This window comes from Crassostrea angulata, chromosome 1, assembly GCF_025612915.1.
Source record: "Crassostrea angulata isolate pt1a10 chromosome 1, ASM2561291v2, whole genome shotgun sequence".
NCBI lineage: Eukaryota > Metazoa > Mollusca > Bivalvia > Ostreida > Ostreidae > Magallana > Magallana angulata.
Genome location: NC_069111.1, coordinates 40,161,687 through 40,176,854, shown reverse-complemented (window position 1 = coordinate 40,176,854; position 15,168 = coordinate 40,161,687). Strand labels below are relative to the sequence as shown.

Sequence of the window (15,168 nt, the reverse complement as noted above, 5' to 3'; positions counted from 1 at the left end):
TTTTTATAATACCGGAAGCGGAAGCCGTGTATTAAGACAAAGAAAACTATTAAGTTATATTGAATCGTTAATAGACAAGAGGCCCGTGGGCTTTAATGTTCACCCGAGTAGAAAATAGCGTTGAAAGGATCCATGCATAGAAACGTGATGCAATTAAGTGGTTATAATACTAGCTGTCTCGTGAATATTAACGTCTTATTTCGGTTATGTATGCTACATGGATGGAAAGGTATATAGTCTGATTCAGCAATATATCTCGGGGTAAATTATATCAAGAATACTTGTGCATACAAATAAAAAAAATATGGATTTTGGATGATCTAGTCCTGCACGTTTCAAATTGCACAAGCCCGTTGGGCTCTTTTGGTAAGTATTGTGATTAAGCAGTCAATGAGAGAAAATATCATGAAAACCTTTTATATGATTAGTATTTCAATGTCTGAACCATCTATTCTAATGATGTACGAAATATATGGAGGAGTGTCAGATATAGTATACCAACTCATCACAACGCCTTTTATGAAGAAAGCAATTTTTAAAATGGCACTATATACATAACAGCAAATTATCGAACAAACTATCTAGTCAGAAGTCAACCACCCTTACAGACCAACGCATCTTCTATTCTTAAATTATTCATTTCTCTTACTGCTGGTGTTAATACACTTGAAATCGTTAACTCTAATCTATTTTGCATATGAAAAATTATTTGCATTGAATGAATGGACAGTTTGGTGAGGGAATGAATGGATACATGAATAATATTCATTTTATATCAGTATCTGGGGAATTGGTTCATTGTTATTTTAATCCCAACTGCAAAACCGCATTTCCTTCCCATAAAAAAAATCCGTGGGTACCCAAAACATGATTAAAAAAGAAATCCCTTTTTGAATCAAGTGAGGAATGGATGGTATATTCCTGGGATATTTTCTTTTTGGATTTTTCAAAGCAGGTGAGTTACAATTCTGGTTTTACATTTTAAATAGTTTCTTTATTTTTTAAGAGGGTCTAATTGTTGTGGCGTTTCCAGATTCCTATCTTTTTTTAGGCAGCAGAGAAAATACACACATGTATCCATTTTGAAAGTAAATTGTCAGATGGATTTGAATACATGTTTTGTTGAAACGAACACTTACAACAAAAATAAACAAAGCTGATTTTGTTTTCGGTCTGCGACAATTAGCATGTACAAGTTCAGTGTGGTTCACAGCCCCCAGAAATCAGGAATTTTGCACAAATAGCGATAGAAGAGAGGCATTAATTTGTATTGGGAAATTGTTAACAAACTAATGCGTTCGATGAGACGATCCTAAACTAAACACTCTTTTTCCTTATCTGACCTACGATTTGAAAACGTTTTAAAAATCATGCCATTATAATTTTTAATTAATTTTATCAGAGTTCTTTGTGAAATGATTTATAAAACAGTTATGAAAAGTTAGAAAAAGTATAAAATAATGTTTTAGGTTTTTTTTTTGTTCAATTCGTTTTTGTTTGATATTTACTTAAGACATATAATGCGTGTCTATGTGCAATTTATCATTTGTTTCCCCAGGTATTTCCTTCCAAAAGCGCCACTCATCTCTAATTCTATTGAAAAGAGTTTGATATATGCATTATCATAATCTACAAAAATGTCTAAACTTAAAAAAAATGCCAACCGTTTTGACATATTAGACTAACACTCTTTATAACACAAATAGCATCAAACAAAGATTTTTTTTTAAATTAGTAATATGTACACTCAGGTGCCAAAAGTTAGTCATTTTTTCCTTTTTACTATATATTTCATTGAAAACTTTGAAAAAAAATGTTAAAAAGTGGTCCTTTGCCTGATCCTAAAAAGGTATGAATTAATAAATCTTTTTGGTATACTATAAAGTATTTTTGCAACCGTCTGTTCCTGAGATTTGATAGGTACGTAAACAGGGAAATATTCGCTTCCGTATTATTTTCGCCCCCTCTGTTCTCGTTGTCAGTGGGCGATTTTAAGAATTCGAGTGTCTCAAATTATCTCTCATATATACATGTATGTGTTTGGGCGAATTCAACATGGGGCGAAATTGTTTGCAAGTATAGAAAGGCAAATAAAAAAAAAGACGGGTCAAAAGTAACCCTGTATAAATATTAACAATCCAAAGTAAGATTTTTCGGCTTGCATATTGCAAGAGATATACAGTACAGCTCTATAAAATATCTTAACGTTATAATCATTTCATCAAGGCAACTCCCTACTACAATGCCAAATAATCTCCCCGAACAACGTAACAAATGCGATACTTGCAAAGAATCTACAACATTTTTAGCTATGTAAATAACAATGTACTCATCAAAAACGTTGGTTTTTTTTTTTCATTTTTCAATAATTGATATAATAAATGCTTTGAAAATGATTAATAAGTAATATTTTAAATCTATCGATCCAGTGGCAGCTTACGTTATAACCACTGAAGCAGGACAGTCTTACACCGACTTGGCGACATACGGGATAACTGCGGTAAACAGGACTTCCCTACTCCTCAATGTTAAGGGGTGCGACAATGCCCATATAGGGATATACCAAAATGGCGGCGTACGTCAGAATATGGTGGAGTTTGTACTAGGGGCCAGAATGAATGATGGATACGACATCCGAGAATATGTCAACGGCGCTTTGCCAGTCTACCAGGTCAGTAAGAAAGGTGTTCTTCTGGACTGTAACGAATTCAGGGCATTCTGGATTTCCTGGGGTCTGACGCCTGCGGGTCACAGGAGCTGGTTGTTGGGCCTTGGTCACGAGGTTTTCTCTGACGTCATCGCAAACTTCACGAACACACAGCCAGACAACGGTGATTGGGTTTCGATCGGGATCGCACCCTATTTTTATAGTTCACTGCAATGGGAGTTTTATATAGGTGAGGCTTCACATTTTATGTTTTGAACTAGATCACTACTACCTTGTTTTGTTGAAATTAAATAAACGAAAAAAAATTTTTTTTTATTCAAAACAGAGCAACAAACCACTACTGAATCTTCTTTGTTATCAACTGACACAAATGAATTAGCAACTGTAAACGATACACTGACTACTGACACAAATGAATTAGCTACTGTAAACGATACACTGACTACTGACACAAATGAATTAGCAACTGTAAACGATACACTGACTACTGACAAAAATGAATTAGCTACTGTAAACGATACACTGACTACTGACACAAATGAATTAGCTACTGTAAACGCTACACTGACAAGACTGGATCACTCGCAGTTCACTACTGAACCGTTGAAAGCAAACTTTTGCGGAACTGAAACCTGTGCCTGCAAAACAATGGCAAACTTCACTGAAGAGGATCTCATCGAGTTCGTAAAAAACATAAGCAGGATACTGAAGGTGGACAAAAAGCAGACCAGTTTGTATCGCCGGTCACTTATATCTGTCAGGGAGGAGCGTACCTCTGCCCAGGTGATCGGCAATGTCGGACTAATATTCATTGTGGCAGTTGTCGGGGGGATATGTGCTCTAGACATCTCACGTTTTCTACGCTCTTCTATATATATTTTGGGCAAGGATGATGTGATTTCTAGGGGAAAATCAGCAGCCTAGAAGATGGCTGACATTCAAAGAAACAAATTTTGTTTACGTTATCATAAATCATCTAGTTGATTTGGGATACCTGTCAATATTATTGTGTATAAGAGTACATTATAATCGAAATGCTTTCAACGGTTTATAATTTTTAAATTTTTACAACTTTTGACCAAAAAAAAGAGTTGTCAACATTTTTGAAAGGACTAAATTGTAAAAACCCCCTGCGGGATTCGAACTCATGACGTACAAATTCGTAGTTTGCGCTCATTACCCATTGCTTGATTTTGTTTAATTCGATAGGAAGTACGTCACAATATGGAAGTGTCCCATACCGCCTTAAATGTATTTTTTCGATATTGAGGTTTTATATCAATTTACGATGAAGAAAGTGAAACATCTATTAAAGGGACTTGGACACGATTTGACTTAAAAATTTCAAATTTTGTTTTTCCAGTTTCAATGTTCATACTGATAAATATAGAAGGTCATAATGCTATGTCAAAATTTAAATCTCAAATATCAAGTTATAAGCAAGATACAGAAATCATAATTCTTTGTTTTGTAAACAAAGCTCGAATATTGTCATTTTAACATATTCGTTGTATTAGTGTAAATTTCAATCAAATGTAACTTTCTTTTGTTGATAATAGTATTTAAGAACATATTGAATTAGTTGAAATTGTTTTTTCATGTCATTTTGTCTAAGAAATGGTAATTCTCTACATTACATGTTTTGTAAACATCTATAAGACTCGAGCTTTGTTTACATAACTATCAATTCTTTCTTCTGTATCTCGCTTGAAACTTGACTTTAACATCTAATATTTTGGTCAATCATTTAAAATGCACCAATAAACCATTTTATACATAAAACATAAAAATAAAATTTTTGATCTCAAATCGTGTCCAAGTCCCTTTAAGTATGAATCGTCAATTGTAAGAATGTTTAAAAATGCCTTACTGTTCCTTCCGATGAGCACCAAACCAAACCCACACTCACATTTAACTACAATATCTTTAATTGTATGGAAGTCCATTAATATACATGTACAACTTCTGTTATTTCACCTCAAGTTGCTTTTTTCTAAAATATAAATCAAAATAAACTGAACATGAAAATGTTGGCCAATCGAACCCCGGTCCCTCTTTAACATACAGCGACATTGACCTTAAAAAAGATCTCAAAAACTTTTTTTCTTTTTTTTATAGCAAAAATTGCGGACAGACATGACACAACCGCTTAACGGTTATGGTATCTTACGGAAATATATATTTTTTTCGCAACATTTTGCTTTCTTCGTATCCGCATGGATGATCAAGGATGGGTTTTTAATGTATTAATGAATTGTAAATGAATTGCTTAAAGAACTTCTGTCGGTTTAATATATTGCAATCTCATGAGCTTTAACAGCTATACTTACTTAAAGGTTAATCAACTTTAGACACAATCAAGGAGGCTTACTTCAAGAAGGAAAGTAGGTGAAAAATTCTGTGAAGTTTATGCGACATTTAAATATTACAATCCAGTTTACTTTCATGTTCATCTTTCATTTGTTTGCTGAATTATAATTGATAGTATGAATTATTGAAAAATATCTGCAATGACTGGATTAGTGCGCCCATCAACGGAATTAATGATATTTACAACGCTTGAAAAATGGATTGTTGAATTCAATCAATAATAATTAAACATCCACGAAAGCCCATTGAGCTCATTTTCGTACTAGGAATAAAAAATATATTTATCGCAGATGAACTCAAAAAATTTCGCGAATGAACGTGAAACAAACTTTCAGGAATAAACGCGCATCTTTCGTGGTATACATGTACTATGAACGCAAAACATTTAGGAAACTTTCGCAATATAACGCGAAACTTTTGCGTTAAATCGTGAAAATTTTGCACTTTTTATATGATACGGGTTATATTAAGCCCATTTCCAATCAATATCAGTTCAATATCCTATAATATATATATATATTTAAATTGGTTATGATAAACACAAACTTTACAGTCGCTGGTTCAATTCTCTTAACAGTGAATTTTCTGTAAAAGTATAAATAGATAGAAAATTGACATTTTTCAGTTTAAACATATAATCTACAGTAATGACATATAGTTATTTACACGTGCATCAAAGTAAAAAAAATCTGATCATGCTAGTATATGAAAAAAAAAATGGTATACGACTTTGTCTTTATACAAATATGTAGCTTTATTGTATACATTTGCGAAATTTTAATACTAATTCACAAGTATACCAAACTACTAAGGACAGCGCTCTAAAAGTAATGTCACATAATGTATTGCGCTTCTCATGAGCGCTGTGTTATAGGAAATGAGGTATCAAAATTAGCAAAATCACAATTTCATTTCGATAAGTTTTATCGAAAATCATTGATAAATTGAAAGAATATAACTGATATCGCCGCAACCTAAATTAACGTCTAGTTTCACGTTTTAAAACACTTTGAGAATTTGACAAAGTTTCAATATACACAATTCTTTCTATCTATAATAATTGTTCATATTTAGAGAACGAAATTTCGTCCTCTCTATGAAGTATATATCGTTTAAGAATCAGTATCAAGCATTTAAAGATTTCCATTGTTTAAAACGAAAATTATTACATCTGATAAATTTTTATCTAAAACGTATTCGTTTTCACTGATTGTTCTTTTAAAAGACTCTTGTTTGAAATAACACTATTTATTTTAAAAGTTTTTCGTTCACTCGCGAACGGAAAGCGTTTACTCGCAAATGTTATGCATTCGCGATTTATCTTTTTTTTTTTTTACCTACGTAGTTAGTTCAATAGGCTTTCGTAAAAATCAAAAGAAAATCATTTCGAAAAAAAAAATCTGTTAACACCCAAATGAATTGCGCTTAGTCGTGCAAGTAAAAAATGGCGAAACGCTATTGAAAACCCCAACAGAGGCCCATAGGTCAACACGACCGATGTTCAATGGATATTATAATACAGTAAATTCTTGTGTACCATTCAAAACAAATAAATTGTGGATTGAATACACACTCGAAAAAGACCCAATGTTTTATACTTTGAAAGTTTATCAGCAATGTCGCATATCGTATAGTACTGTCGATATTGAGAAGTTCGAAATTGGGCTTTTGCTAAATTGTAATAAACATGTATTATTAAAAAAACTGAAAAGGAAAACATTACATCTTAAATTGTATTATCAATTAATCAATGGCATTTGCGCCATCTTATTCTCCCACCTTCTTTAGATCGCATATATATATATATATATATATATATATATATATATATATATATATATATATATATATATATATATATATATATATATATATATATATATATATATATATTATCATGTACTGTAGCATTTTTAAGAATTAAATTTGAAATGTTATAATGTTGAATTTTGCATCCATCATGCCTCGGTCATTGTTTGTATTATTTATCATGTTTGCAACGTGTTTAAAACCATTTCCTTATGATGGTTTAACCAAATGCTGTCTCCTTGGAGGAATATTTCCTTACAAGGGTTGCTGAACAATCGTACTCCCATAAAAAGAGTAAATTTTATGACGTGAACTTCATGATCTTGCATGCTATTTTCTTTTTAATCTATCCAAAAGCGCAGGTGCAATTTTTGGAAAAATTCAATCACACCATATTGAGTGGTTTATGTAATAATAATACAAATTGTAGCAATGTAGATTTTAATTGAAAGAGAGTATGCATGTATGATCTCTTCAAGTAAAGATTATCTTTAAACAGCATCCAAATGTCAATTTAGTGCCCAAGCTATTTTCTTCTTTAGAGCCTAGTTCTCACAAACTAAAAGTCAAAACAAAACGAATGTTATTTCAATCGGCCTAACAAATCCGATGTCAACATTAATGGCTGTCTGGTGCTGAAATCATACTCTTATCTGAAGTGAAAGGAAATTACAAAAAACCTGTTTGAGTTTTTTTTTTTTTTTTGGGGGGGGGGGGGGGATCATTGATATAGTTATTGACTGGGTATTAGAGAAACATAATTTTTGTAAATTTTTTTTACTCTATATCACATTCCATTTTCTGACAGATTCAATTACATTCAAAGGAAATTCACTCAATATTCTAGATAAGTTCTCATTATGGCTGGAGTCCAAATCTTCTTTGATAAGTTAATCTCGATAGCAAAATTAATCAAAACAAAACAAAGTATTAAAAAAAGAGCTAAAAACATGCATGTCAACTTCTTGTGAGTTTATTTTACAAAGTAATGCGAGTAAATCGTTTTACTCTATATCACATTTCTTTTCTCTTCAACACACAGGACAATAATAACAAAGAACAATATTCATAAACAAAACAGTCACAATCAAGCAGTCTTCATCACACACAAAAGTAACACAGATATGAATTTGTTTCTAACATCCTCTGATAGTTTGTGTTCCATTAAATTTTCAAAGAAAAATATCAAATTGCAAAGGAAATCTGTTAGGTACAGATAACTTGATTCATATAAATTCTAAGTTTAATTATTAGGACATAACTTATATAACACCCCCTCTTCTGTCTGTCTTTTTTATTTTTTAAATAAAATGTAACTTACTTGTTAAAACAAAAATTCAGAAAATATGAGAGGTTATTATAAAGCCCTTAATTGCAATAATTTCATTATGCAGACACATGAAAAATCAAATAACAGTTAGCTTAAAGTCCATGCAATTTCTAAATTACAAGGACCTTGTGTCTCTTGTTCTATTTTCTTTCTTTAAATATTATTTATTAATGAGTATGTTTGAGTGAAACTTAAATCAAGTTACAATTCTGAACATTTGATGAGTTATTTTGTTTCATAAATAAAAAGCAGAAAATTAAAATATCACAATATCTTTTCACTCAATCATTTGCTAAATCTAGTTGATTTCATACATACATGGGCACACCACACATCAAATCCATGCAGATACTTGCAAATCAAATACATCTATTTTGTAGAAGTAGTACAGTTATAAAACATTTATACAAATAAAAAAAAAATATCTGACACATCCTCCCATTCAAACTGAGTCTATGCAAAGAGTAACTAGTGTCATTAATTTAAGAAGTTAAGCCAAAATATACAAGATATGTATGATGTACCTGTCTTAGAAATGTATATTAACTATGATAAAACAACACATAATCCAATAGAAAAGAGTGTGGGTACTGGGTAGCAGTCATACATTATCTACACTGTCACATTCTGTGTTACTAGTCACAGCACACATGCTGCAAACACCAATTATTGCACAACAGACAAAAGCATGGAGTCCATTTTAAAAAAGGCTACATTGATACATGTTAATGTATTCACTAACAATATGTAAGCATGCTAAGACCATTTACTAGCTGCAGTTTAGTTTTTTTGACAGGTCAATGAGGCAACAAGCAGTAAGAAACATCAGGGGTTGCTGATTCAAAACAGTTTACAATTCCCAGATCAATTTGATTAATGATCTCCCTTTCATGTATAAGAATGTTTAATTAAATACTATTATAAGCACACAATTTTGCACATAAAATGAACACAAAAACCCATGCATCCTAACACATGTCACAATTTACTCCATCTTACTCTTTTCATTTGGTGTTGAGTTAATGTTCTGACATATTGCACTCCAATTCATATTTGATAAATTGCCTGTCAACATTTCATCCTCAGATTCAATTCCATCCAGGGGAAATTCACTTAGTATTCTAGATAAGTTCTCATTATGACTGGAGTCTAAATCTCCTTTGATAGGAGTCAATCCTGAGAACAAATTATCAAACTGTGAGGTGTTGGGACTTCGCATTAGTGATGGGGACATCTTCTTCATGTTTAACATAAAATTAGGTGACGCAAACGGATTTCTGCCATCATCTAAATCCTTGAAACTGTCCAGAAAACTAGTGTCCAAAAGACTAACCCCTTTCAGTGGAGTAATGCCCCTTATTGGGGACGGGAGGTCGGGGGAGCCAGAGGCTTTCTTCATGGGAGTTGATGTTGTGACTTTTTCTGTGTCGCTGCCGTCAAGAATAGCCCTGAGTGGAGTAGGCAGGTTTTGCTCTAGCTTGTTTATAAACTGTTTCACATCGTCATCCTCATTATCATCAGAACTGTCTTGTAACAAGTCACGCTCCTTCGGAACAAGTTTTTGTTTCCTACGGGACTGTTGCTTTTTTGGTGGACTAGATCTTGGGTATATTCTTGGTTTAGGAAGTCCGTTGTTTTGTTTCTTCCGCTTGACACCAGAATCATCACCACTGGTTTCTTCCTTTATCCCTGTGTCAGATTTACACTCGTTATCACTGCCCACTTGAGCATTTAACCAAGCCTGCTTTACAATATTTTGAGAGTTAAATTTGGGGGCAATGTTGACAACTTTTTTCTTGCTGTGGTCAATTTGTTTATCCATTATTGGTAGATTCTCTGAAATTCAAAACAAAGAACATAGTAATCAATAAACTAATAAACACTTCTCTTGTAATTTTAAAATACATTTTAAATGTACAGACTTAAAGTGAATGTATTTAAATCAAGGATTTGAATTCAGTTAAAACATGAACACAATATTCAGATGATTGCCAAATGCTTTTAAATACAAAACAGTTCTTCAAATCATACGACTTATAATATTACCAACAGATTTCATGTTTTTCTAATCAAAATAAAACAAAATCCTCATGTTACCTGCATCCTTCTTGGGTTCCTGAGACAGGGTGGGAGGGGGTTGAGTGGGCACCTGAATTAGCATAGGTCGGCCTGAGGTGCTGGGCACTCCTTGGGACTGGTTCATGCTCTGTATGGGGATCAGAGCAAAGGTCTGCATGGCAGAGTTGAAAGAGTGGGGTCGTGGTAGTATTGGCTGAAGATCTGTAAAAGATATCATGTAGTTGAGACCTCAACACATAATATGGACAGTCAGACAATGCAACAAAAGAGAATCCATTATTGAAGATCAGGACTTCCAAATTGGCTACAATACAATAGCAAAGAGAGATCTGATATGCTTCCCTAAAAATAACTTCGGAATGAATCTAAGGTTTGATCTCCATGCACAAGTAAGTATAGCTTGACAATTCCAAGGTTTGAAATTTTACTTGCCTGCAAGCATTTGTCAACTAACACACCCAAATTAATACACATGGTAAGTGACACTATGTCCCTAAAATGCTATTCTGCAACTTGAATTGAGCTTACTTCTCTTTAGGCTGTCAGTGTTGCCTCTGTACTGGGCAGGGATGGGTAGTTTGGGGATCCGTGAGGATTGGTGGGGGAGGAACACAGGGAGACAACTGGACAGGGTGGATGATGCTTCTGAAATGTACAATCAGGTAATCAACAATAAAGCACTCTGATTAAAGAAGCTTATTATCTTTATTTTTTAAATACCATTCCTCTTGACATAAAAACAATTTTTTTAAACTATTTATTAGTACAATTAACAGAGAATAAATAAGTATACATTATAATTTTTTCTGGGAAATGCAGTCAAACTTTGATATCTCAAATACAATGGATTTGTTGAAATGATTTGTACGTCCCAACCACTTATTAAGTATTTTACCCTAATATCTTGAATACTCAGATATCTCTAGTTTTTACACAGTTGACCATTTTTAATACACATTGATTTTTTATGTTTAAAAATTTTTTATTCTCATTCTGACCTCTCTTTTCTTTGGATGGAACCACTTTGGATTTCTCAGGACAGTCTTCTCTAATAGTCCAATAGGATCCATGTTTCTTTGATTTTTCCCTTTCAAATATGCTATACAGGGACAGATTGTGTCTGATGGAGTTCTACAAACAGGCAAGTAGGTTTTAATCAAGTGTCTACTACTTTGCAAATTATTTCATATACAGGTAGAACTGTAGACTCGTAAAAACATTTACCAGTATTAACCTTCAATGCTGTTCTCAATTTCTAAACTTTAAAAAAAAAACAAAACCTTGTTTGCCACATCGCATTCATGTATAAACTCTGTACAAATTTGAAAAAAAAAAATATTTATTTAACTTTCACATCTACAGATTTCATGTACATTTACTTGATATTCATCTAGTTTTATTCCGCATTTTCTATTGATATGTGTCTCACCTTCCAGCCAGGTTTTGCTGTGCACTTATAGTAAGGAAATATTTCTTCTATCCACTTGCAGATTTGTCTTAGGGTCATTCTCTTATCTTCTGTGCTATTTAGGGCCATTTGTATCAAGGTCATGTATGAAAACGGTGGTCTTTTGGCTCTGCCATATTCTTTTGCAATCTATGTACAAATACATGTATGTATGTTGAAAAGATCAAAGTTAGTTTATGCTAAATCAAGTATAAAGGTTTATTACCTTTAATTACTAACCGATAATTTATGTTTGGGCCCTCACAAATTTTATTAGAACGTATTCAAAACTTGCCTTACAAAAAATCTGGAACAAAATTTGTTCAGTGTCTTAAACACTACTCTTAATTTCCTAATTAAAATTTAAGAGCACCAAATATGAAATTGCCTTTTACTTTTATGTCATGTATATCTATAACCATTTCACATTTGACAATAGATTGATAGCATGAAAACTACCGTATATCAGTCTCTACTCTCTACTCTCGCATACCTTCAGAACCTCTGAGTGACTCAGACATCGCCACTGTATGGCGTTGTCCTTCTTATTCTGTGTGGGTGGCATCTGAGGTTTGCCATCCTCCTTCAACTGAATTCCCCCCAACCACTGGATATTGGTTAAGGAATCATTCAATGAGTCTTGAAACAAATAGGAAATGAATTAACAAAGGGCATAGGCACTACTTTTGTAAAATCATTTATCATGGTTATCTATCGTTAAATCAGTTTATAATTTTGATTCAATATATTGCTTAGCAGAAGTATTTCATGGATTCAAATACCTTTTTCAGTTGACTCTTGAGAATTTGGAAAAGAATCCATAGACTCTTGGGAATCAGCTGCCTTATCTACGACATCTTCATCTGCCACCTCTACCTTAACAACATTCTCATTGTCTTTTAAACCACATTTTATGATCACATCTCCAATCTTTTCCTGGGTTATCATGGAAAAGGATGAAGTACACTCTGGCTGCTGTGAGGAAGTAACAGGATTCTTGGACATCTCCAAAGTACTTTTTATCTGGTCACTATCACTGAGTTTAGACTGGGATTCACAAAAAGGATTCTTGTTTGGGGCAGTCTGAGCTTCAAGTTTTGAATCAGATCTCTCCAAGGTGAAGCTTTGCTGCTTTATATCTCGAACTTCGGGTTTGCAGTTAAAATTTGAATTTGGCATGAACTGAGTCATATTGAGTGGCTTTATATTGATATGGGATTCTGATTTGGACACAGAGACTGTTTTGGTTTGGTGTGGATCAACTGGTAAGATAAATTTCTGTCCATCTGCTGATTCCACAACATATCCCGATTGTGGTGTAGATGTTCTTTGTAAATTCAAGGAACTTTTAGCATTGTTTTGATTCGGTGAAAATGATGGTGATGCTTGAAAAACAGCAACATTGCGTAACCCTGAAGACAATGATGATATGGGGGATGGTGTGAACATTGATGGGCTTGTATGACTAGTTTTTCCTTTCTGCAAGTCCACAACTGACTTATCAAAAATCTGCCTTGCAGTTTGGTGTTGAGAAGGCACTGAGGCAGGACTTGGTGTCTCAAAAGATTCCCTTGAAAAACAGCTGCTATTGGCAGAGGAATACCCAGATTCAGTCAGTGGTGATGACTTGGCAGTAGAGTTCCATTGTCCCTTTATATTGCTTTGATGGTTAGAGGAAGTTTCAGCCAACAGTCTCTGTGCATTAAGTTTCTGGCTTATTTGCATTGCTTTCTGAAGAGAACTAGGGATTTTGAGTCGAATTATCTTTGTTGTCTCCCCAAACCTGTCAGTTTTTGCTCCCTCTGAATCATCCTGAAACACTTTCTGGGATGTGCAAGAGCTGTCGTAGTCATCAAATCCATTTGTTAAGTTGAGTTTTAAATCATCATTGGGTGAAAGTGAGACTCTAGACTTTGATTTGCTTTTACACACTAACCCAGGTGGTCTTGTCCCTAGAGTGTGCTGGTCAGATTGGGAAAGCAGATTTGTAGATTGGTTTTCTGAATCTTGATTTAGAATTACAACGTAGGTACTAGGTTGGGCATCACTGGGTCTTCCAGACTGTTTGCACAAAGCAGCAGTGTCAGGGCATTTAAATGACATAAACCTCACATTTTCAGCATTTGAATCAGATTCATGTGACATCATGGCTAATCTGCAAAATGAATGGTTTAATTTTCATTCAGTTCAATAACAAAACAAATCAAAATAAGTGCTATTTGAAATCACATGGCATAAAGTTGGTAAGATTCTTTGTGTCAATAATATCAATTACCCTTAGGGTAACCTTGTACAAATCAGTCTATAAAAAAAAGGGGGTTGGAATTTGGACTGATGTCTTTACTAAATCCCTGGACAATCCTCAATTCATGTCTAAAAATTTGCCCCCTAATTTCAGTCCCTTAATTGGCTCTGTTAATTTTGTGATATATCTGCATTTTCCTTGAAATTTTGCAACCTGAACATCCTTCTTATTATTTAAAATCTTTTATTTAATGTGAAATTCTTGTTAACTCATTATTTCAACAATTTTTTCCACTTGTGTGTCCATTTGATTTAAGCCAATATTCTATGTAGCTATTAACAGAGACGTGGATACATGTACCTGACTACTAATTAAATAAATGCAAGAGTTCCCATTGTGTAAACAACCTGCACTTTTATCCATCAACATCACACTTCCAATAATGAAAATTAAAACAAATATGCCATATCATTGAAATTTTTAGGATATAACCACAAACAAATTAGAAATGCACATCTCTTCAAGATAAATGTTTAGAAGAATGTTTAAGCTGCAAAGTTGAAACTGGCAAGATATACATGTGTCTCAATTTTCAGAAACACGAGTGATTCAACAGTGGTGAATTTTCAAACATTAATTATGAGAGACTTTCTTAATTTGTGATGGTGTCAGTTCAAATACCAATCACAAAGCCAGCTTAAAGAGATAGGTTTTAAAATCTGCTTGGAATGTCTTTACTTTAAAGACATATGATATATGTTATTCTTCATCGCCAGGACTTTTCCTTTTATTCCCATTTGATATGCATCGATCGTTGCATTTATTATATTGTAATTTTTAAAATTGATATGCCATATTTCAATTTTCAAACAAGAAAAATATGATTTTACAATGTAAGTAACGGATATAATACATATATGAATTCTTGCATATTCTATTTTCATAATAAATTCATTAGGATTGATTCCTTCATATGTTTAAAAAAAAACCTTACAAAGCACAATATGAAAAAATCAATATACAGAATCTTATTTGTTTACTATAAAATATGTACCTAGAAAACTTGATTATCGGAATACATTTGTCACTTTTGACAAAAATCGAATTGAATAGTTTAACCGAAACCCCATCAGTATCGACTTTGCTGATAATTATGTCGCAAAGATCTAAGAAGATGAGTTTCCGACAAGTCCATACACGCTTCGTAATCCATCTTCTAC

The 15,168-nt window shown here is 33.1% G+C and overlaps 2 protein-coding genes across 2 annotated transcripts; one reads left to right on the top strand and one right to left on the bottom strand.

Annotated features, from left to right (window-relative positions):
* The first annotated feature begins 754 nt into the window (after positions 1-754).
* On the top strand, positions 755-3,928 carry LOC128169149 (uncharacterized). Its single transcript, XM_052835315.1, has 3 exons — positions 755-955; positions 2,430-2,897; positions 2,994-3,928. The coding sequence occupies exons 1-3, from the start codon at positions 907-909 to the stop codon at positions 3,590-3,592; spliced, it is 1,116 nt and encodes a 371-aa protein (XP_052691275.1). The 5' UTR covers positions 755-906; the 3' UTR covers positions 3,593-3,928.
* A 3,876-nt stretch (positions 3,929-7,804) lies between these two features.
* Positions 7,805-15,154, bottom strand: LOC128186492 (forkhead box protein M1-like). Its single transcript, XM_052856285.1, has 8 exons — positions 15,003-15,154; positions 12,486-13,858; positions 12,197-12,342; positions 11,686-11,853; positions 11,255-11,387; positions 10,785-10,901; positions 10,275-10,457; positions 7,805-10,013 (listed from the first exon to the last, which is right to left on the bottom strand). Exons 2-8 carry the CDS (start codon positions 13,849-13,851, stop codon positions 9,163-9,165), a joined length of 2,964 nt encoding a protein of 987 aa, XP_052712245.1. The 5' UTR covers positions 13,852-13,858; positions 15,003-15,154; the 3' UTR covers positions 7,805-9,162.
* Between the last annotated feature and the right edge of the window lie 14 nt (positions 15,155-15,168).